The sequence below is a fragment of the Mytilus edulis genome, chromosome 9 (assembly GCF_963676685.1).
Source record: "Mytilus edulis chromosome 9, xbMytEdul2.2, whole genome shotgun sequence".
Classification (NCBI taxonomy): domain Eukaryota; kingdom Metazoa; phylum Mollusca; class Bivalvia; order Mytilida; family Mytilidae; genus Mytilus; species Mytilus edulis.
In genome coordinates, this window is record NC_092352.1 from 37330048 (window position 1) to 37354241 (window position 24194).

The window sequence follows — 24194 nt, forward strand, 5'->3', positions numbered from 1 at the left end:
TAAAATTTGATAAAACAGAGTGTATATTGAAATTTCTGGAAAAATACGAATTGAAAAAATCCACCCAATTTCCTACCTTTAGAATAAATCACATACTGTTCCCTTTGTGGCTTAGAAATGTTTTCTTTAAAGTAATTTGAGACTTACCAAGTAAGAACATTTCGGTACATACTTTGTTTTTGTGTAGAATACAATTTTATAAAAAAAAGTGTGTATTGAAATTAATTTCATGAAATACGAATTAACAAATCCAACTTAATTACCTACCTTTAGAATAATGGTCATACCGTTTTATTTGTGCCTTTAGACAAGTTTTAGTCATAGCAATATATATTACCATACATAAAAAAAACTGATGATGAAATATGAAACCAGCTGAGAAAAAAAAAACCAACAAAGCATCGGTATTCTTATATGATTTTCGTAGTTTTGGTAAAGTCTCTTGTCTTAAAAAAAATATAACAACAAAAGAATTGAGGTTTTTATCAGTTATATCATATCATAACTATTTAAAAATTCACATACATGAGCTGTCACATAGCCCGGATATAAAGTCGGTTCCAAACCGATACCGGTGACAACACCAAATCGTACATTATAAAAATCGCAATTTTGATTGAAATTAATGATTATTTTTAAATTTTTCTTCAGGATTTATAATCTTTTTATGCTTTAAAGAAAATGCCAGGTCTTTTGTGCTCTTAACAAACTTCTTTGGGGTCCTTAGTGCTCCTTTGTGCTCCTTTGTGCACAAAGGAGGTCCTTTGCGGTGTTTTTAGAGACCCAATAAGGAGTGAGCTATTTATACTGTAAATCTATGATGTCTCTAGTCTGGTCAGAGGGTCAGAGTGCCCTGCTTAATTAAACAAAAAATGTTCGATTTTAAATAACATGTTTTTACATGCAGAGAAATTTCCCTTATGACCAATGCAAAATTGAATTTCATCTTTCTTATTGGTCACTGGTCTTGCGGGTCAGCACGAGTTCACGTGACCTTGCATTGTGATCACTTCTTTTTATCATCTGCATTTGATGAATCAACTTGTGATTCTTATCAAACAATTTGTTAAAAATTGCTACCCGCATACCTCCCTTAATGTTATCTTTTGAAGTATATCGTTTTTTTTATGGGACAGATTTGTCTCCCCAACTTTGCTATTCTTTGTCATTTATTTAATTGATATGATAGTAGATGACATAATTTCGAATTAATTGTGTATTATTATTTCATATTAAATATGAACTTTTATGTCAAATTTTGCATTTTATGATTTTGAATAAATGCATATTTTCGTCAGTTTAGTTTTTATATCAGAAAGCAAATCTAGCTGAGAATCTGTCATGTGTATACATAGTATGTTTATGGTATCAAGCTGTCTGTCTTAAATATCAATATATCAATAAATGTGGCATAGTTTTTGTTGTAAGGCGAGTTCTTATGGGAAATTGCATTGTCTATATTTACAGAAATGGAACCTTTCAGAAATTTTGAAGCAATATCAACAAGCAAACAACTTCAAATTATATCGTTAACAACTATACTTCGAAAAAACATGTTTTGATTAGTATCTAAAGTATGCAGTTTGAGGTATTCGACAATTCGATTGACGGTTAACATTATTGTGTTGTTGTTTTCAGTACAAAGTAATAACAGCCTTATTATATTAATGCAATATATCCGTATGTTAGAAATGTGTTCATGTGTTCGGAGAGTGGTCTGGAGTATCCTATTCTCATACCTCTACAGAGTGATACATAGGTAATCTTTTAGCATGTATAATTTATTTCCCTGTTTTATTTCCCACTCTTTGTGACGATCTTGAATTCCCGAGTTTTATTTTACTTTTAATAAACGATTCATTTACTGATTTGTTTTCCCTTTAAGGTGGTACCTAAATCTACAGTGAGATAACTCAGTAAAATCAGCTAAACGTTTTAATAACGGTGTGTTGTATGGGGAATATTAGGCTTCTTAATGATCAAAATTAGTATTTGTAAAACTGCTATATAACTAGTTTACTATTTCTGATAAATTGGTTGGTTCAAATTTTTTGAAATTTTTATTTTTTTGTCAAAGGGTTACAGTAAATACTTTGTTGAATTTAGTGAAGATGTTGGGTACCATCTTTACATACAAAATAAATGTCATTAAATATAATCAGTTTACTATATATTATATCTGATACTCTTTCAAATTATAAAATATCAAAGGTATATTAACATCCTTAAACATTTTGAATTTTTAAATGACTTCCTTTTATTCAAAAGAAATACGTCTAGCGTGACTAAAAAATAGGTAAAATTTTTTCTTTTGTGAATACATTTCTAGAGATCTATTTCATTGATTTTTTTTATTTAAACTTCCGTACATAAGACCATATTTAAAATTTTCTTTAATATGGAGATATACACAATATTAATTAATTGTTTTCTCCTGTTTATTTGGGAAACTAAAAATTGCTCCGGACAAGGTACAGGTAAGTACTTTTAAAAGACACATTTACTTAAGAACTATTATATGTTTATTATTTAGTGGAAGTTATTATAAGGACGATTTAACTTAATTTTTGAACAGACAATTTAATTTAGAATAAATACCGTATAGCGGTAATTTCCGATTTGAAAATCTTTTGTGCCTGAAAACATGAAACCATGAGGAGTCTTCCAGTCCAATTAAAATCACAACAAATTTCGCTGTCGAAATAATACGTTGTCAGCATTCAACCTTGTGTTACCTCCTTACATATTTTCTGTGCATAATTATTTCATTTTCTTCCTATGTTGAGTTAACAATTCGATATTCATGTATAAACGCTAACAGTATGTAAGTCTAACATATTTTCATATATGTATCAAAACAATGATTTTTATCAGTTAATTCATTCTAAAAGACACTTATGTTTTATGATTTCGGGTCTATAGTTGGTAAACGCATTAAAAAAAAAAACACTGAATGTTTAGTCTTTCGATCCGTTACTGAGTTATCTATTTATAAATAATCATGATGAAACGTACATCACATCTATGATTATCAATTCAATTCAATTCAATTCAATTCAAATCTTTATTGACATAAAACTACATATTTATAGTATGTGACACAACAGTACAAAATGAAAATAAAAAATACAACAAGACCAGTCCCCTGTCTTCAGTTCAATAGACTGTTTAAAAAAGGATCCTAGCTTATCTACCTGAATGTATGAAACTGGGTTGAGTATATATGTTATTTTATATATGTCATTTAAATGTATAAAGTGGATATTCTCATTTATCAAAAAATCAAAATAAACTTTTCAATTATTATGGTTTCTGTTACAATAAAAACAATGAATTCATCTTCAAATTATTTACAGTTTTTGAATAATCTTACTTCTCTTGGTATTTTAAGGTATCTTCCCTTTTCTATTAATAAATTATGATCACTTAATCTAAGTTTTGTTACCAGTTTTCTGAATTCATGTTTTGAGCAAGTTTCATATTTGTATTCAGTATTATTTTATTTTACATGCGTATAAATAGTGAGTTTTCTGGTATCCTTAAAATCTGATAGTTTATCATTTACTGGTTTTTCATAAAAATGCTTCAATTTTAATTTTATTTGGTCTCTTATATTTTTAGTTATTGTTTGTGAGGAATATTTTTTCAAAGTTTCCAAATTCATACCAGGTTCTTCTACTATATGCCTTACATATGATAATCAAGAATAAATACCTGCCGAGTCTAAGTTTTGAGACAAAAAAAACCCCGATTCTTTGAAGAGAGGATAAATTTCATCAGAATATAATCTAAAAAGATGCAATATAGATTGAAATCTAATATTACGTTCCAGAGGAAGTCTCCCCAGGTCAGCTCTTGGACCTAAATTTGATGAAGTTTTTCTTATACCAAGTGTATATTTACAAACTATAGGTGTAACTTTTCTAAAGGTGGTTTATCAATGAAATAAAAAGTGTCCAATTGTTTTCCAGAGCTATTTGCTCTTGTTTTGGCTCTAAAACATGTTATATAGGAGCCTTAAAATGTAACTTCTGAAATATATAAAACTATAGGTTTAACTAATGAATTTAAAGATATCATTTGCAACTTTACTAGTCTATAATTCAATAATTTAATTTTGGATGTAACACGTCTTCTGATTGGCCGACGTTATTTTGTAATCAGCCCATAGACATAATTAAGTCATGTGACGGTGTGACATCATCAACGTTTTTTCATGGTTTTCTACGGTTTAAAAATGAATTTAGAAAAAAAACTATAAGAACTTTGAAATTACATAAAAACCTGTGGTACACACTGTTAAATAACCCGCTACGCGCGTTATTCAGTGTGCACCAATTTTTTTACGTTATTTCTTCATAGACAGAAAAAAATAGTACAGTCATTTCTTAAATGGACTAGTTTATGACTTCATCGCAAATGGAACTTTTTTTTGTTTTTTTTTGTTAGATCTATAGTACTGTGCGAAAGATTTACAATATTTTTAATCAACATTCCTAAAAAATATACTCATTTGTGTCTGATATAAGAATAAGTTTTTATGTTAGATTTATGTTTTAATGGACAGTGTATAAACAGCAGCTATCGTTTCCTACGATTCGTCAAAATCTTGGTCATCGCTGTTATGCATGATACGTATCGGATTTATTTCTATGTAACGTCTTACGGGGAAAGCGGTAGTATTTAATTTTCCCAGCATTAGGTTGGCCTTTTGTGTACCCAAGACAGGTGAAGGAAGTCAAACTAGGAGCGCTGTGATTGGATGTAAGGGTACCAAGTATTTTTTTATTTATCTATGAATAACTGCAGTGTGTAAATTTATAATTTAAATTTTAAAACCTATTGAAATATTTTCTAGAGAATTATTCAAAAAGGCTTCCAAAATTTCATAAATTTGGTGCAAAATGACGGTGGGCATGGATAACATAAACCAGCTCCGTTGGAAATTGATCATGATACTATTTGGCTGCAATTTTCAGAATACAGTAATAAAGTTCTAACACCACACATAACTGTTTTATCCAGGTTTTTATTATAAAAACTGGTAAATTTAGAAAATGTTAGTATTGTCGCCTATGGCAGAATAAATAGTACCGTTTTCCCTATACTGTAAGACATCAACACATTCATAAACTGTAAGACGAAATGACCAGTATGAAAGTTGTAAAAAAAACGTAGTCAAAGGATTTACAATACTGATACATGTCTAGCAATACAGTGATTGGAACAAGACATAGCATGATATTATACTCTGAAAACTATCACATTGGCTAAAAAAAATAGTGAGGAAAAGAATACACATTTGATATTGCCGCTTAGTGTTATTAATAAATCGTTCTACGGTTACATTTTTAGAACAAAGTTAAAAAAAAATATGCAAGTTGTTCTTGTCTTGTGAAATGTATAGTAAATATTACGTTTCCTGTGTGATATTCGGTTATTAAAAAAACAATTAGCGCACATTAAGATATAAAAAGCAAGAAGGACAATATGTTATACTATTGTTTCAGAAAAGCGAGAAGGTTTGGTACCATTGAAAAGTTTCATCCGCTGCAAATGTTTGCACCTGTCCTATGCCTGGAATTTGACGTATAGTAGTTGCCGTCTGTTATGTAGTTCATACATATACGCGTTACTCGTATTATATAGATTAGACCGTTGTTTTTCTCGTTTGAATGGGTTTAGACTAGTTGTTTTGGGGGCCTTTTATGGCTTGTTGTTCGATGAGAGCCAATGCTCCGTGTTAAAGTAGTTATAAAAGGTACCAGGATTATAACTCAATACGACAGACGCGCGTTTCGTCTACATCAGACCCATCAGTGACGCTCATATCGAAATAGTTATATAGCAAAACAAGTACAAATTTGAAGAGCATAGAGTCTCAAAAATTCCATGACCTATAATGGTTTACTTATATTAATTGTTACTTGGATGGAGAGTTGTTTCAGTGGCACTCATACCACATTTTTCTATTTCAATATACACTGAGTGCCAATGAAAACGCAAAACTTGTTTTTAAAAAAAATGAAACTTTTACTCTTGAAATTTAACAATTTTAACAATAGATCGATATCAAAAATAAATGTTTTAATGTAATCTTTCGGGCGTAAATGAAACAACCAATGTAGAATCATCAACTCACTGTCCTAACAAGAAATTTAACAACCCCGTGGTGCAGCGCGTTCTCGACAGCGCCGTGTAATAAATCATCCCGGACGTTTTATGTGAACCCGAGGAATGTTATTCCACTTGTCCCGCAAAGCAAACCCAAGCTGACTTTATGATATTGTTGGTGGTTTTCATAGTCTAAACCATGTCAAATCTGATGCAAAATGTGCTCGTTTGGACAAAAATCTGGCGAAAAGCATGACTTTTGGCCAAGGCAGGTGCCAACAGTCTATATAGCCACCACTGATGGTTTATGGTACATAATAAATGATTTTTGTCCACCGATTTTAATGTTTACGCCAGACGGCCGTTAAGATATCACTACGGAAAGACTGCGGTGCTCTTTATCAATTTTTGTGCAAATGGTTCTTTCCTGAAATTGCTCCAAAGGTTCTACCGTGAACACAATTGAACTCTCATGACCTTTTGTTAGGCATCAGAGTCGATATCGGATACGTTAAAGACAAAATGTATCGGTCTTGCTGAGCGTTTCTTGCTTTTTGTTCCCCGGGATGTGGCTTATCATTAAATGATCAATTTTATTTGAATTGGTGGATGATTTGAGTTAATGTAGAGGCTACAACTTCAGTCTTCTCGTAATTGTATGCTGTGAAAGGCTTCATTTGGTCATGCCCAAAACTGCAAGTAGCTGTTTGACAGAGAGTCCTGGCATTTACTCAGATATTTATTACAGTTTCTTTACAGGCCGGGAAAATTCATGACATAAGCCAAACTTTATATGACAAAATCTATAAAATGGTACTTATGTTGAAAAGCGGTGAACTGAGTTTATGTCCGTTCAGAAAAACCCTTACTTCGCATTTGTTTCAAAAATCACTCAACCGTAAAATTGACAATTGTCTTAAAATTAATTTTAAACAAACAATACAAAGTTTTAATATAAATAAAATTAAAATTAAAAGATTTTTTTTGAAAAACAAAAGTGTTGCGTTTTCATCGGCACTCAGTATATAATCAAGACAACGGTTAATATAATCAGTCCATATTTATATGAAAACCACAGAAAGATCATTGGGACAACTGAAACGCAGCCTAACCTTAAAATGTTCTAAATGGGAATAAGGAAATTGTTTGTTGTTTCCTTTCTAATTCATGTTCTCATTAACTATATTTTGTGTAGATTCCAGTGATGATATTTCTAAATGTGCAACTTATCCTGAGTGTACAAATGACAAAATATGTGTCGAAACAGGTATGATTTACTATATACTTTGATAACACTAATTTCATTGTTCTTATGTTCTTTCCATTTATAATTTATTAAGCTTTACGTTATGGAAAAGGTTCATTGTAACATATAAATACAAAAATACTATATCATTGTCTCGCGGCAATATACTTGTCTTTTTCTTCCTTTTTTTATATTTGAAGTCAAAGGTGAACCTAGATGTTTCTATGGGGAACGTACAAAATAATGAATGTTTGCAAAGCTGCTTTGTCACCGAATTCAGACGGCCAGAATCTGTTTGTAGAGACATAATGAAGCAATAAAATTGAGAAAGCTACAGCCTGATTTGTAACAAAACATTTTACGAAATACAAATATGATAGATATATACCAACGACAATACTTGAACTACATGATCTGACTTAAGACAGGCATATTAAGAGCAGTCGGGTTGAAACATGTTTTTTTTGAGCGCTCAACCCTCCTGTTATCTAGGCCTGTATTTTAACATCATAATATAAGAACAAATGATAAAAATCAGTTGAATAGGTATTACCTAGTCTGATTGTTAAATTAAAAAAACATCGAACAAAAAACCCAGACCAGACTTTGCAGGGTTTTTATCCACACCTCATCCTTAACAATTACTTCAAAAACCACTTTAGTACAGAGCAGATAGTAATGTCATGTACACACAAGACTAGAATTTGTATTTCTATTATTATAATATCCCCTGGGGTAAAGCTGATAACCGTTGATAAAATAGGTCTTTTTCTGCAATGTCTGTTAAAGTGTTTCTATATCATTTGCTTTACAAATAAACTCATCATAAATACCAGGACTAAATTTTGTATGTACGCATACATTTATACGAGGTATATTTGTAAAAGATTCACACGGAAATCACAAATTACTACCGAGAAATGTGCATTAAACGGGAAAGTATCATCAAAATATTTGCAAGATGACCGTAACATATAACAAGGATGACCGTGATTGGTAAAAAGATGACCGTAACTTGTAAAGTACCACCTTTAAATATATAGAACTTGATGTTAAGAAATTTCCTACATATCATAAAGGTCTTTTTAAGTGTTTTTGTTTCAAACATTTGTCACTGGACCTTACACGCATTAAACACGCAATCATTACAATCAATTAACCGATCTTTATCTAGTTGTTTTGGGGAATAAAAGATGATTATTTTGAATAATTTTCATAATGCCCGCGTCACACTGTCCCGAATTTTACGCCGATGCCAACACGATTATGAAAATTTTCAAAATCAGGACTGATCGTATCCAGATCGGGCTATTCTTAGTGCCATCGTTAACCATCGTAGAACCATCAGCCACTTTTTCTAGTCTTCGGGGATAACTTCGGGAAGGGTTCTAAATTTTTTAACATGTAAAAAAATTCGCGAAGGTGCTTCCGATGTTGAGGGTTCGTATTGAGTTCGTATCACAATCCTCACCATCGCAATGACACCGGGAATGCATCTTTGAACATCCTATTGCATTCGTGTTTCCATCGTTTCCATCGGGCAGTTTTGACATTACGATGTCTACATGAATGAATCACGAAGCTACCCGAAGGTCTTAAGATGGCAACACGATGTTAAAAATTACGATCATCATTTACAAATTACGGTCATCTTAAAACCAGTTACGGCCACCCTTGTTATGAATCGCTGATTCTGTTACGGTCATCTCGATTGTGATTTATGGTCATCTGATCAATTTTTTCAAATCGATATTCCTGTTTTATGCACATTTCACAGTAGTAATTAGTGATTATCGTGTGAATCTTTTATAAATTTACATAGTATCAATGTATGATTTGTAAAGAAGATGATATAGAAACACTTTAACAGACAATACAGATACTGAACTAATTTTTCATCCGACATCTTGGGATGACTGTGAATGCAGTTACGGTCATCAGCTTAACCCCAGTGATATCTTTAATAGCACGCCAAATGAGAACAGACAAGTAAAACATTGCCCGGTTATAAAGTTAGTATTTTTTTTAGTATATGTTCGATTGTTTATTTATAAATCTTTCAGACAAGCATATACATATAGATTGGACAATTTCTGCAGAATACAGTAGTAATATAATATTTTTTTTATTGTGAACTTCTTATTTCACTGTCATTAAAGTGAGAGGGTTAGCGCTATAGAACCAGGTTTAATCCACCATTTTCTACATTTAAAAATGCCTGTACCAAGTCAGGAAAATGACATATCTTGTCCATTCGTTTTTGTGTGTTTTGTTATTTGATTTTTCCATGTGATAATCGACATTCCAAATTGATTTTCCTCTAAGTTCAGTATTTTTGTGATTTAATTTTTTTCAATACACAGTAGGTAGATGTGGTAGATCGTGTGAAAACGGTGGAACATGCTGCAATACTGTGTGCAGATGTCCGGATAGATATTCAGGAACATATTGTGAATATGAAAGTAAGTTGTTAGTTTACTTATATCATAATTATACATGTATCCGGTAATTTCCATGAAATATAAAAATTATTAAATGCAAAAATAAACAAAATACAATAAAAAGATAACTTCAAATTTGTTTGCTGATTCATTTGCCAATATATTACAGAATGGAGTTTCAAACGGATTTCTTTTTTTTATGTAGTGACTTTTGCTTCAAAGAGAAATGAAAATATTAGTGTTGAAATATTCTACATTACACTGGTTATATACTTCATAATTTTATAATGGCGTGTTAGTCAATAAGCTATACTTGTAATATAAGTATGTTAGGTTACAATAATCGTTAAGGTGTTTAATTTATAAACAATTAAAAAGAAAAGGCGAAAATAATCGAAACATTTTAGAGCAGGATACTAAGTCAACACTATGATGCGATAAATCGTTGAAAATTTTGGTTTTTGACCTAGAATGGCCGTTTCACTTATAAGTTATGCTCAAATATATGGGCCTCATTTGAGATCTTGTAATTGATATTTAATGAGCAAAAGCTTTATCCAAGAGGATATGTTACCACAATAAACAACTTTGTAAAATACATTTTGTATTAAAGTACATTTCTGTGTAAAGCTGTTGTTTATAATACATGTTGTTGTTTCTTTCGACTGGTCAGTGAGGATTGAGTAGAAACATTTGATAAAAGCTGATGTTTTTTGGTATATCTTAATTTGTAATTTTCAACAAAGGTTTCAGCTTCCAAATTGTGATTCCATTTCGATGTAGCAACATTCCAGCAGTTACTTCTGCATACGGAGTATATATCTCCCAATTGATACGATATTCCCGGGCTTGTATTTTCTATCATGATTTCCTTGAAAGAGGATTGCTTCTCACAAGGAAGCTATTTAACCATGAATTCCAAATGGTGAAGTTGAAATCATCCCTTCGTTATATTTACGGACGCCATCACAAGTTGGTTGATCGTTAACCGTTTCACAGATGATATCGGATATGTTCCTTATGTCGTAACTTCAATCCCCTTCTCTTTTTAACGAATGTGACCTACCGAATTATAATATTAACGGATTTGTAAAAACATAAGCAGCACGACGAGTGCCTCGTGTAGAGCAGAATCTGCTTACGCTTCCGGAGCACCTGAGTTCAGTCCCGGTTTTTGGTGGGGTTCTTGATGCTAAGTCACAAGTGTTAGGTCTTCTGTACTAGCATTTGTCTGTTTGTCTTTTTTGATAGCCATGCGTTGTCAGTTTATTTTCAATCTATGAGTTTGACTGTCCGTTTTGGTATTTTTCATCCCTTTTTTTAATATGTATTTAATCCTTATTAAATCAATCACGTTGCTTCAAATTGAGTTAAAGTCATTAGTCAAATTTTCATTGACAAATAATAAATTACAACTACTGAATTGTGTCCTGATATTTGAAAAAAAAGAAAAGAAACTATAAATTGTACTGATTCTTACTTTTATAATGTAGCTGAATATTTCGGCCTAGACATCCCAGAGATGCCGCTCACATACGCAGATTAAAAGCGTTTGTAAACAATTACAACTGCATTTGATTTTTTTTTTATGACTTATGTTTATGTTTTAACAAAAACGTATTTCTAGTCATCTTCAAATAAAGCTTATAATAAATGATAATACTTACATCATTGTACATAGCAAATATAAGAAAAAGGCACAAAAATGAAATTTAAATATTACCCTAGTATGATTTATATTGTCAGGATTTGATACCTTTAATCCATATGGATATACTTTAAAATAAAGTATGCGTTTTGGAAAATTTTAGGCTTTATTATTGAAATCTCCAGAACAATACACTTAGAAACGGCAAATGAGGTGGACAGCGATCTAAGTATACCGTTTTTCAATAAAAGTATCAACACAAAGACATCTCCGTATTTCAAAGTCGAACCGGGATGCGAATACAATATAATTCTTTTACAAGAGGTAGGCCACCAAACAGTTAAAATTATGATGGAGGACAAGGAAAACGAGGTCGACGACAGGATTATAAGAAACGATCCAATAATCCATGTAAGTTGCGATCAATTTCGCAAATTCAACATTTCCATCCGCAGGGAAACAGATGGTTTTACATTGGGGACTGTTCAGATGGTGAATAACACATTTCTAAGGAAAACGATAATAAGATATACAAAGGGCAAAATCACTAACCAGGCAACCTTTTCATCTGCACGAAAAACAGAATGGACATTTTATGAAACAGGTAGTATATGTATAATTCTATTTTGATAAATTGTATCTAATGCATTGAGAAATTAATTTTTGTTTTGTTGTGTAAGGCCGTATTTACATTGACCTAACCCCGGTGTTGTGTTAGTGTAACTCACACATAAACTCAACATAATTACGTTCCCATTGATAAAACTCAATGTTTACATGTTGTTTAAATCATGTGTTGTCTACATGCAGTCGATAGTCGATGTAGGCCTTGTGTACACAAAACTAGGCATTCAGAACTCTAATTTCCCCATGTATTATTAAAAAAGAAACGATTTTTATTTAAAATTGATACTTTACTGAAAAAGGGTGAGGTTAATTGTTTGTTTGTGTAGTATCTCAGATCCGTTAAAATACAATTAGAAATAAAAAAAACCAAACATTACCCCTCCCTTTGCCAAATACTCCAAGAAGAAAAAACATTGAAACAAACAGAAAAGATAGAAATGCAGTGATCCTTAACATCTCATTTTTTTTCTTCGTCTGTAAGCACGCTGGTGCAGCCTACGTTTTTAATGCGTAATCGAGACATCTTTCAACGACTGCAAATCATCCAAAAAGACTTTCTTAAAGGAGCAACCACTTTAATTCAAAACCAAGAGCGGAAGGGGGGGGGGGGGGGGGGGGGTGTTCTGAGTCAGAATTTTTTCTCGGGCGAATAATTATATATTTTATTTTCGATGGTACCAATTCAATATATAACACTATATTGTATGGGGACACTTTGGATTCAGAATATTTGTTCATTCTAATCATCTGTATGATCCGATTTAAAAAAAATCAAATTGTGGAATCCATACCCCCTTTTTTTAAAGTAAAATGGTCGTTCCGTAATTGCAAGAAAAGTTGTTCTAAAATTTGAATTCTGTTCTACGTAATGAACATTTAAATGACATATAGTTTACAATTGTGAACAAATCTTATGTACAGGTCCCAAAAACAAGATGTATAGATGTGAACAAATTTAATGTGAAACGAGTGAACATTACATTAAACCAACTGTAAACATGTTCACTGTACACGGCGTTTGGTGTGAACACGGCCTAAGACTTTGAATACTCATTAGAGTTGAAGTTGTGATATCACCAAATCATAGTACGTCACATCCGGTTGTATACGAATATAAGTCGAAAAAAATTATTCCCGTGATCTTTGACAGTTGTAGGTAATTAATCCTACATTTTGTTGCAGTAAAACATTTCTGTGTTATAAACATATGTCTTGGGTATTTCAAAACACCAATATTTTTTATTTGGGATTTTAATAGAATATTTTGTAATTTTGAGGTTACATGGTGACTAAACCTTGTACACAGATACAATAAGGAGAGAAATTTGATTGGTTAACTTCGAATGATGGTTATTTTCCTATATGCAATGAAATTTTATGTATTATTTTTCTAAAGTACTGGACAGGGTAAAACGTAACGTATTCCAAGTATTTCTTCATTTGAAACAAAGATAAATTCTGCAATTTTTACAAAGACTAATAACGGAAAATCAATGGTGGTATTACACCTGAAGCTATTTATACTTTATTTGGATAGACTATGGTTCATGTTTTAGTTGAACATGGTCTACTCTTAGATCGGTACCTTTTTGTTTTGTTGGTATTGACTATATGACTACTCCATTGATGAAATACACGTCTGGCATATACATTTATAAGCCTTGTTCCTTTGATGAGGTTTTTTTAACTAATGTATATTGATTCTTGCTATATTGTGTTATACTTTAACAGTACTCTCCAACGTAATGTTGAGGACTAACCACTTGCATGTGTGTCTAAACTTACAACATTTTAATGGGCCAATCAGAGACGAAAATGCAATCTAGTGGTTGGCATTGACTGGTATCTGTCATTTTTGTTTTTTTTCTGTTATCGCTTTATTATTAAAAAATAGAGTAGGTTGGCAGACTTTGCAAACAGAAAACCTGATTATTTAATTAGAAATAGATCTGCCTTATTGGCTTTATAACTATTTTGATCTGATCGTCACTGATGAGTATTATGTAGACGAAACGCGCGTCTGGCGTATTAAATTATAATCCTGGTACCTTTGATAACTATTATTAATCGAAATGAGACTGAAACAATAAAATGACTCCCTATAGAAATAATTGCTTGTAAATGATGATTCTTTTGACTAATAAAATTATCTTTAAAAATATAACGATAAGAGAAAAACAGTTAATACATGTAGTAAGAGCTTCGAAAATGCAGACTGTCATTAATTAAACGACTTCTCATCGTGGCAATTGCCCTTAAATGACAATGTAGACGCATTTTCGATGATTTGTCTATTGTCGTTATAACTATATACGATATGTAGAATCTGACTTTTATTTTCATTAAATGATTATAAAGAGGACCACATATACCAATATTGCAATACAAATCACAGTCCAATAAAAACAGACAATACCTTGGCCAAAATAGACACAAAACCTATAACAGTGCCGATTGGTGAATTTGGTTTTCTTCATATTCAATGTTATTAAGTTATATCCTTTTATATTTAAAGTTTACTATATCATACCATGTCTTCTATTTCTATATATAGTTAGCATTTTTATCTTCTAAGATTCAAGGTTAATTGTAAATGATCAGACACGTTAATGAGTTTCATGAGGTCAAAGTATAATACATAAACAATTAAATGACGAAATGAGCATGCGGTATTATTTAAACACATAGAAATATATTTGTAAATACATGTACGTAAGTATAAAGGAAAATAGTGGCCTCACACAGGTCATTAGTTTATGTCTTTAAGCATATTCCGTTGAAACATGGTATCGTTTGGGTTGATTTTTTGAAAGAATGACATATTGTTCTGAAAGGAAAAAAACTCGAGATAGGTATATAAAATGATAAAATCTTAAGTTTAGTTCTTTGTGATTTATTATAACATTCGAGTTAAAATCTTGCAAATTGATTAAAAAAGACAAATCAAGTTAACAAACATAACTGACAGAATTGCTAATTGGTAAAGTTACAGATCATGTGACAATATGGACATCTAAAGCGAAGAGACACTGTTAAACCGTATCGGCCAATACATTATTGCAATGAAAGCCACAAGGTCCTAATCGCATTTTAGATAATTTAAAATGTATGAAGTAGGATTTTCTCAATATCACAAAAACAATAAACGTAGGCAAAACAATTTTAAATATTTCTCATCAAAATTGTTTAGGTTTTCTCATCAGTATTTTCATGCTGTGTATAGTTTTATTCAATTTATCTATTAAAGTCATATGAAACGAGTGAGTGGTGAAAAAATAATGCTTATCTAATTCCTGATCCAATGCATGTAAATATCATAAACTTAGTCCTCTGTGCACGATTTTCTTATTTTTTTATTAAAAAATATCGTATAATCGTCATTTTTTTTCTCTCTTTTTTCTGTAATGATTTAACAGTTATGGCTGCTCATTTAACATGTACAATCAGATAATTGTTTATTTCAATGGCAGATCCATGCATATTGCGATCACCGGATTTTTACGAGAGGGTTACGCTCAGGTCACTATGCATACGGAAAATATGTCGGCGAAGGAAACAATTAAAAATAAGTAAACTTTTTGTAAATGTGGACAAATATAAGAATTTTCCTCAGAAAAAAAGCATATGATGTACATAAGTTGTATAATGAAAACTATCCATTGAGTAATAAAAAAGAATATGCATATCTTTTTTTAATTTGAAGTTTCTTATGACTTTAACTTTATACATAATATTTGAACAGCGGTATAATACTGTTGCCTTTATCCATATTTAAAATAAATCACGTTACATTCTTGTTTAAAGAATTAATAACAATTTTTTATCTATTTGCAGATACTGTAAGTTCCACGGAAACACACATTAATGTATTCAACGATTCTGCTCTTCTTTGTCCAATACTTCCAGAATATATAAAAATACCGTTGCATGTTAGTTTTCTAAATAGGAGTTCACAATGGTGTAGAAAAAATCGGATTAAAACAGCATGCGATACACGGGGCATTAATATTGAATACACATGCAGTGATGAAAGAGGTATGTTCTATGAATAAGTGGAAATGATCAGTGAATGTCTGTTGAGACAATATACCACGACTATCATGTTTCAAAAGAGGGACGAAATATACAAGAGGAACAGTCAAACTCATAAATCGAAAATAAACTGACAATGCTATGGCTAAAATTGAAAAAGACAAACAGACAAACAATAGTACACATGACACAACATAGAAAACTAAAGAATAAACAACACAAACCCCACCAAAAACTTGGGGTGATCTCAGTAGCTGCGGAAGGGTAAACAAAATTCGAACTATAGAAAAAGCATAAAAAAAATTACAGAAGTAGAAGGTACACTACACCAAGGCTACATTAAAAAATTGTGTCAACAGAAATAACAAGTGTGAACGGATAACCCTAAATTGACAATGAGATAATACCAAACACAGTTTTCATGTTTAAACAGTTTAAATCCAAAATTCTTTTGAATGCCGTTACGTAGTCAGTAATATGAGTGTTGTTTTCCATTTGTTTGATGTGTTTAGGGTTTTCATTTTGCAATTCATAAGATGCTTGCCGTTTTGATTTGTTCCATGAGGTTTTTTTTCATTACACTTTTTTTTTAAACACCTAATAGTTTATCTTTTTAGTAATTGCTTTATATCAAAATGGTTTATATAGATTTTTTAGTTTTGTGTATCAAAAATGTAGGAAAGTTGTGAAAATCAAAACGATCAGCAAAGATGCGACCCAAAAGAATAGCTATATGATTTATGTTTATGGTTATGTATTTCAGTTTTCGATATTTAAGAGATTTAGGGTTTGGGAAATTTCTTAATTACATGTATGTTCAGATGATTAATTACTATTTAAGACTTGCCAAAAATATCTCTTATTTTAAGTTTCAAGCAATAAATGTACAATTAATTAAAAAGGGATATAGTTACGATACTGTTGTCAGGTCATTAAAGATTGCATATTCTGGCTTTAATATTGATTCACTTATAGGGTCTTTGCATCGGAACTAAACACATTTATTTAAAAAAATACAGTTGTTGGCATGACACGGGTTATGTTCTTCTCATATATTTTATGATAGTATGATACTTCATCTTTTGATGAAGACATAATCTTTCAATCTGTTTAATTTATGTCTGGAGCTGGCATGTTAGTTAACTGCTAGTAGTCTGTTGTTATTTATGTAGTATTGTCATTTTATTTATTTTCTTTTGTTTCATCTTCTGACATCGGACTCTTAAGTAAGTCTTACACCCATGGTACAATATAGGGCTTAAATATAGCTCTCCTCTTATCACTTTCCAATTACATAAATTGTTTGTTTTAACTGCCCAGTTGACAGCATCTATTAATCTCCTGCTGATAACCATATTATAATTAGGTGAGGCTGTATGTAATTCTATACAGTCAATGGTACATCTGTGTTGCTAAGTTTGTTTATATTTTTCACATGTTGATTTCTGTGTACATAAATGTGTAAAACAAAGAAAAGAATTGGAATTTTTATATGAAGTCTGATGTGAAGTTCCAGTTATGAAGAAAAAAAGAAAGAAACACAGAACTTTTGTAAGTTATTAATAATTATTGACGTTATATGTAAATCAATTAATATAAATAAAACATTAAAGATGAATTATTATACTAAAGACATTGACCCCCCCCCCTTTTCGATAATAGTATTCCCCAAACATATTTTCACTTTGTAAAGGGTATTTGTTCTTGACTTTGTGATACATCAATAGTAGTAGTTTATGCATGCTGCTCATCTATTTCTATATTCCACTATTTTTCATTTTGAAGGCAGAAAATACTTGTAATATAGATATAAAACTTGAAAGTATTCCTAATTTTTCATTGATTGAAAGTAACCTTCGATTTTTGTCGAAAAAAGAGACAGAGTTCCTTCATTGTTTCAGCATTGTCGTGTCGTCGTCAGCGTCGGTTACAAATATTCCCTCTATGGTTAAAGTTTTAAAAATTTTAATAACTTTCTTAAACTATCATGGATTTGTATCAAACTTGGACTGTAGCTTGTTTATGGATAAAAAATAGTATCCAGAAGTAAGTTTTGTAAAAAAAATCCTGTCTTCCCGTATTTAACTTGTAAATAGACTTAGTTTTTCTGCTAGGAAATATTACATTTACTCTGTAGTAAAGATTTTATAAATAAATTTTGATAGCTTTCTTAAACTATCCTGAATTTGTACCAAACTTTAAGACAGAAGATTTTTTACGATCAAAAGCTAGTATCTAGAGGTAAATTTTGTTTCTTTTCAGAGATAGATGGCTTTACCAAAGTTGTTACGTTTACCATTCAGAACAGACATTGGGGATGGACAATGGATTGAACTAGATCAATTTATATATTTTCTTCGACAATATCACAGTCCATTTGATAAAATTAAAAAAGTTAAAAGAAGCAACATTATTTCAGAGTTTAAAACACATCAAGTTAGGTTAAAGGAAAAAGATGGTATCCTTTACATCACTATCACATCTGTACTTAGATATATTTTCCACCGCTATGATCAACAAGCCATTTGCCGTGAATGTGTTCATGAAATTCAACAAAAAATTTCAAGTGAAAAAACTCAAGCACCCTGCACTGTAGAAGAAATCTATAAACGTATTACCAATTTGGAATTCAGAAGTTCTGTAATTGAAAATCATATTTTCCAGAATATAAACATAAATGAAAATGATATTCCTAGTCTTTACATCCAATATAAAACTGATTTTTCTAATGTGGAGTGGACAAAAATTTGCTACTTTGAATTTCATTTTTGCAAACGCCTAAAAGATTTACCCGTAAACTATGAGTATGAATATTTGATCAAGAAACGTTTAAAACTTATCAACGAAATAGAAACTACCAATACAGTGGCACAGATAGCTGCTAAAGAGTCGCGCCAGCTTATTACTGAAAGAACTAAAAGAAAGAATATAGCTATAGGGAATGAGGATATTACCATACACGTCGGGAAAAAGTATCTACCAAAAGTCATTGAGATGTATATTGAGACAATGCACCATGACTATCATGATTCAATTTACATAGAAAAGCTTGAGTTTCGCTTTTATATCATATCCAGTCTTTGAATTGCGAGCAGTAATTCTTAAATTGACACAATAGAAAAAAATCTAAGATTACAATTTTTTTTTTCGGAAGACGTAGAAGGTACGTCACACACTATGGCTACAATAATCAAATATGGAACGGTGAAATTAATTCTAGAATAATAAAAAAAACCAACCTTATGTCTACATTAACTACAAGGGTAAACAGATTTTCTTGAAATAGAGATCCTGTTGACAAGTTGGGTTCTGATAATGGTAAAGTTGAAGTTATCTCCATGAAATATGAATGAAAGCTTTAATAAATTTCAAATGTGTGTCATAGATAAAAATAAATGATTTTCAATCGTTCACGTCATTGTGTTGTTTTGTTATGGTGGGTTTTAGTTTTCTTGTCTTTCGATTTTGATGGTGTGCCGTGTCAATTTGTCTTTTTGTTTTTCTCCGTTGTCATATTTCTTTGTTTCATATGAATAAAGATTATAACACAATTTTGAATGCTGCAACCAAATTTGTTTTACATTTTTACCTATTATTTCTGGTTTATTTCCTCACACACTTGTCAATATAATGGAATATTATGCGACTGTCAAAGAAGTGAGAGGTTTAGTTAGCTGTACAATCATAATTTATCCACGTCATTTCTGGATTTGTGTTTTTGATTTTGCTATTTGATTAGAGACTTTCCGTTTCTATATTGTCATGGACTTTTTTTGGTAATTTTGTTATTTACTTATTTCGTACCTCGATTTTTAAACTATCATTAGTTTCTTATTGTCGTATTTCACCTCAGCACGTTTCAACTGTCTAGTTAACATTTCATGCAATTTAAAAGTTTCGAAGTTTTATTAATTGTTTTATGTCTGAAGGTCAAACATCAGACATTTTGTGATTGACGTATCTCAGAATTTAACACACTTATGCATAATAAAATAAAAAGCTGCTGTCAGTAGATGACTGGGAAATACTACTGTCCGAAGGACTTGAGTTTAACATCGTTTGTTGTTGGTTTCGTGTTTTCTGTATTGTATTGTGGACTGGTGTTTCCAGTTTCGTTCTGGTCTTGGTCAGATGTTAATTGCGTCCTTCGAAGGAAAGAAATACATTTCCTCTTTGATGCCTTGTGTTTCTAAAAGAGGGACGAAAGATACAAGAGGGACAGTCAAACTCATAAATCGAAAATAAACTGACAACGCCATGGCAAAAAATAAAAAGACAAACAGACAAACAAAAGCACACCCGAAACAACACAGAAAACTAAAGAATAAACAACACAAACCCCACCAAAAACCAGGGGTAATCTCAGGTGCTCCGGAAGGGTAAGCCTATGAGATAACAAATCCGGTAGGTCACATTTATGAAAGGGAAGGGTATTGTAGTTAAGACGTAAGGAACATATCCGATATAATTTTTGGAACGGTTATTCCATAACAGTCAACCCACTCGTGATGGCGTCCGTAAAATTTTCGAAGAGATGATTTCAACTTTACCATTTGGAACTCATGATTTGATAGCGTCCTTGTGAGCAACAACCCTCCAAGAAAGGGCAACTGACAAATGTGTTTTATTGACAATTTTAGTCACTGTTGAGTTTTGTATTCGTCAAATTGTATGGTATGTGTATGATAAAGAAAAAAAAACCATTATATTGTCTAAGAATATAAAAAATGTTTGTACAATGTTGAGGAACAAGAAGAATTGAAAAGGTCGCAGAGACTTTCAAATCTGTTTGATGCTGAAACACACAATGTATAGTTATTTTGTTATTACACTAAAAATGTGCAACATATACATTATTAACTTTACTGTTACACTCTTTTTTTTTATATTTTATCATTAAAAAAAGAAAATTAATATCTTTTGAATTCATTCACTTTTTCAGAAAAATGCACCGATTTTCATGATGTGCTTTGGATTGCAGCTTGTCACACAACAACCGAAAGAGATTGTAAAAGTTGTAAAATAAAGAGATTTAAAAGTGACATTCCCAAAATATGTCAAATTACTGAGAACATTAGAACAGTAACTTATAATTTGGTACTTGCTGCAGATAATTGCTTTGATGCATCAAGGTATCTGATAATATGGAATGAGATTAGAGGTAAAGTTTGAAACTTTAATAAGTTGTAAAATTATCTTTCAGTGACCTTTTAAATAATAGTGGTAGATATCATAGCAGTCATACCAAATCTTCTTTTTAAAATAACCATGAAAATTAAAATCTAAAATCTCTGGATTGTGATCTGCCAATGAAATAGCACATGCTATCTATGTGTATGTTGTACTTCTTTTTGTTTTTTCTTATCTAAGCGAGTACCACGATGACCTATGATAGCGAAGGTAACCTACCAGTCTCAAAATTATATAAGCCGAAGTTGAAAAGTCGGTTATGATCTATGCACTCTTTTGTTTGTGTCCGCTTCCAATTTGTTTTACGCTACAAATTAAAGAATTTCTAATGCTGGCTACAGAAGTCGCCATTCGTTCAAATCTCATTAATTTTAAAGGAAAAGGCATATCAAGGTAACAAACACAAATTGAGAAGATTAAATTTGATAAAGATCGAGACCGTGTGGTGGGTGTGTCGACTGATTTAGCTTCTCTTCATCGTCGTTAAACCAGATTTAGCCTACCATTCTCATAAAAAAAATACTGATCCAAGTCATGAATATGAGATTTATTTTCCAAAAATTAAGTTTTTTTAGTATAAACGAGCGCTTGGGTTTGTCAGATTTTATGGACCCGACTTTTGAATTTCCTTTAGAGTTTTTTTTTTGCTGTTGCATCAAATTTATCTTGTTAACATTAATTTTAATAGGATAAAACATGTTTTAAGTGTATAGTTTGTCTTATTGCTTTATACTTTATCAAAAATATCAGTCTGTTGTTCTGTCTTGCGTTTTAAGATGTATTTCCTCCAGATCAGTATTCATCACAAAGACCCTCACCAACTGCAGGGTTTTTGACAACACTTAGTGATAGTGCATCGTATACAACAGGTAATATTAGTATATATACTATAAGTTTAAATAAGTAAAAACGTGAGGAAATTGCAGTATCTTTGTTGCGATAAAAAAAATATAAGCTAAAGAAAAAACAAACTATACATGCGAATTGCATCGCAATTATTCAAGTTTAAAAAAAAAATCATTGTTTGAATCGATGAAAAGTAAAATCATAAAAAAACCTGAACTACAAGGAAAATTTTAAAAGGGAAGTCTGTAATGAAATAGCAAAATCAAAATCAAACACATCAAACCAATGGATAACAACAGTCATATTCCTGACTAGGTACAGGCATTTGCTTATGTAGATAATGGTGATTCAAACCTAGTTTTGTAGCTAAGGGTAGAGCAGTCAACTTTGTGTTATTATCTTAATCACTCTAGAAACAAACAAACATATTTTAAACAAACACTAACCATGGTAAAATAACACAATGACGGGATGTATAAGTACAGATCCCCGTCATACGTAACAGATAATCACAAAAGGCATATAGAAAAAAAATTAAGCAAACATGAAAGAGAAGGATACAAACTTTTCATAGAATAATAACTCAATTACGGAAAGAAAAGAGCTATGTCAAATACTGTAAACCAACTTATTTTCGCGGATACTTTATTTCGCGTTTTACCCTTTCTTGACCACTTCGCGGCTATTTAATTTCGCGATTATCTGATTTACTTGATAAAGTCTATTAAGGAAAGATCAAAGATTGACATATTCGCGACGATTTATATTCGCGTTATTTTTCTACTCGCGAAAGTCGCGAAAATAAATCGCTCGCGAAAATAAGTTGGTTAACAGTAGATACAACCAAAAACAGACTAAACAGTTAAAGTAATGTGCATATAGACAAATAAAAGAATAAATATAAACTAGTTATCAAGATGATAAACAACGTAAGTACCCATAGTATCTATTCTTCATATAAACTTCACAAATTATAACGTGAATTATTTGTGAAGTTGATACCAAATATTTCTCAACAAGGTCTTAGTACCTTCAGATTAACTTTTTTTTTTAGAAAAAGGACGATCCGTTCTTTGACATACTTCTAGTTCAACAACTTTCTGCTCAGACGCTGGTGACGTTTTACTAAGTCTGAGTAATTGCTGCATGCTCTTGAATACCGAATAATTTAAGAAATGCACACTCCATTCCGTGTCCCGTTGAATTTTGCAATAGGTATTAGACAATTCTATTCATGTAAAATGATAACTTATATTTGTGTTTTATAAATTTTGTACATAATAATTTTGTTCTACAAATCTGAAGGTCAATTTTTCACATTTATAAAATGCAAGAATGCAAGATTTTAAATTGCATGTTAAACATTTATAAAATGCAAGAATGCAAGATTTTAAATTGCATGTTAAACATTTATAAAATGCAAGAATGCAAGATTTTAAATTGCATGTTAAAAACAATTGTTGTGAGTTCCAATTCCCTCTCTGTTTGTCTCGTCATATAGATTTATGCTGTTACATTATCATTTGGGGGTCGGTGTTATGAAAATGAAATTACTCTGGTTATTTGATGGGTCCAACAATATATGTATTGTCATCGCGGTATATTTCAGTTTTATAAACATTTTAAATCTGTTATTTTCAGTTGAAGACCAATCGCCATCAACAAAAGTATTACAAACAACAAGGTCTTTAACACCAACATACAGTGAACATGTATCGGTTTCATCTACAGGTAACATTGTATGAGACATAAGTTTGAAGTGACGGAAGAATGCATTTAAGAAAGAGCAAGACCATATACCGTGTGTTAAGCGTCTCTTTTTTCCCGTCTAACGCCTAAATGCGTTCCAGAAATGCTTAGATCTGAAATATATATATTTTCATCGTGTTATATTTCAATTTTATAAAAAAAAAATCCGTTTAATGATGAAAGAGCATCATTTTTTGGTTTGAATGTGTGTGCTATATACTTTCAATAACATACGACTTTCAACGGTGGGCTCATCCATCAGTTCAAATGTTTACAAAACTTTTGAAATTTAAAAAAAACA

At 31.2% G+C, this 24194-nt stretch overlaps 1 protein-coding gene across 1 annotated transcript in view; it reads left to right on the forward strand.

Moving 5' to 3' along the window:
* Positions 1-2348: 2348 nt before the first annotated feature.
* LOC139489689 (uncharacterized) overlaps positions 2349-24194 on the forward strand; it is a 195980-nt gene continuing 174134 nt past the window's right edge. The window contains exons 1-8 of the mRNA XM_071276358.1: positions 2349-2477; positions 7310-7381; positions 9727-9822; positions 11613-12053; positions 15911-16111; positions 21051-21269; positions 22075-22167; positions 23786-23875. Coding sequence (XP_071132459.1) covers positions 2399-2477; positions 7310-7381; positions 9727-9822; positions 11613-12053; positions 15911-16111; positions 21051-21269; positions 22075-22167; positions 23786-23875 — 1291 coding nt within the window. The 5' untranslated portion in view covers positions 2349-2398. The remainder of the gene's footprint in view (positions 2478-7309; positions 7382-9726; positions 9823-11612; positions 12054-15910; positions 16112-21050; positions 21270-22074; positions 22168-23785; positions 23876-24194) is intronic.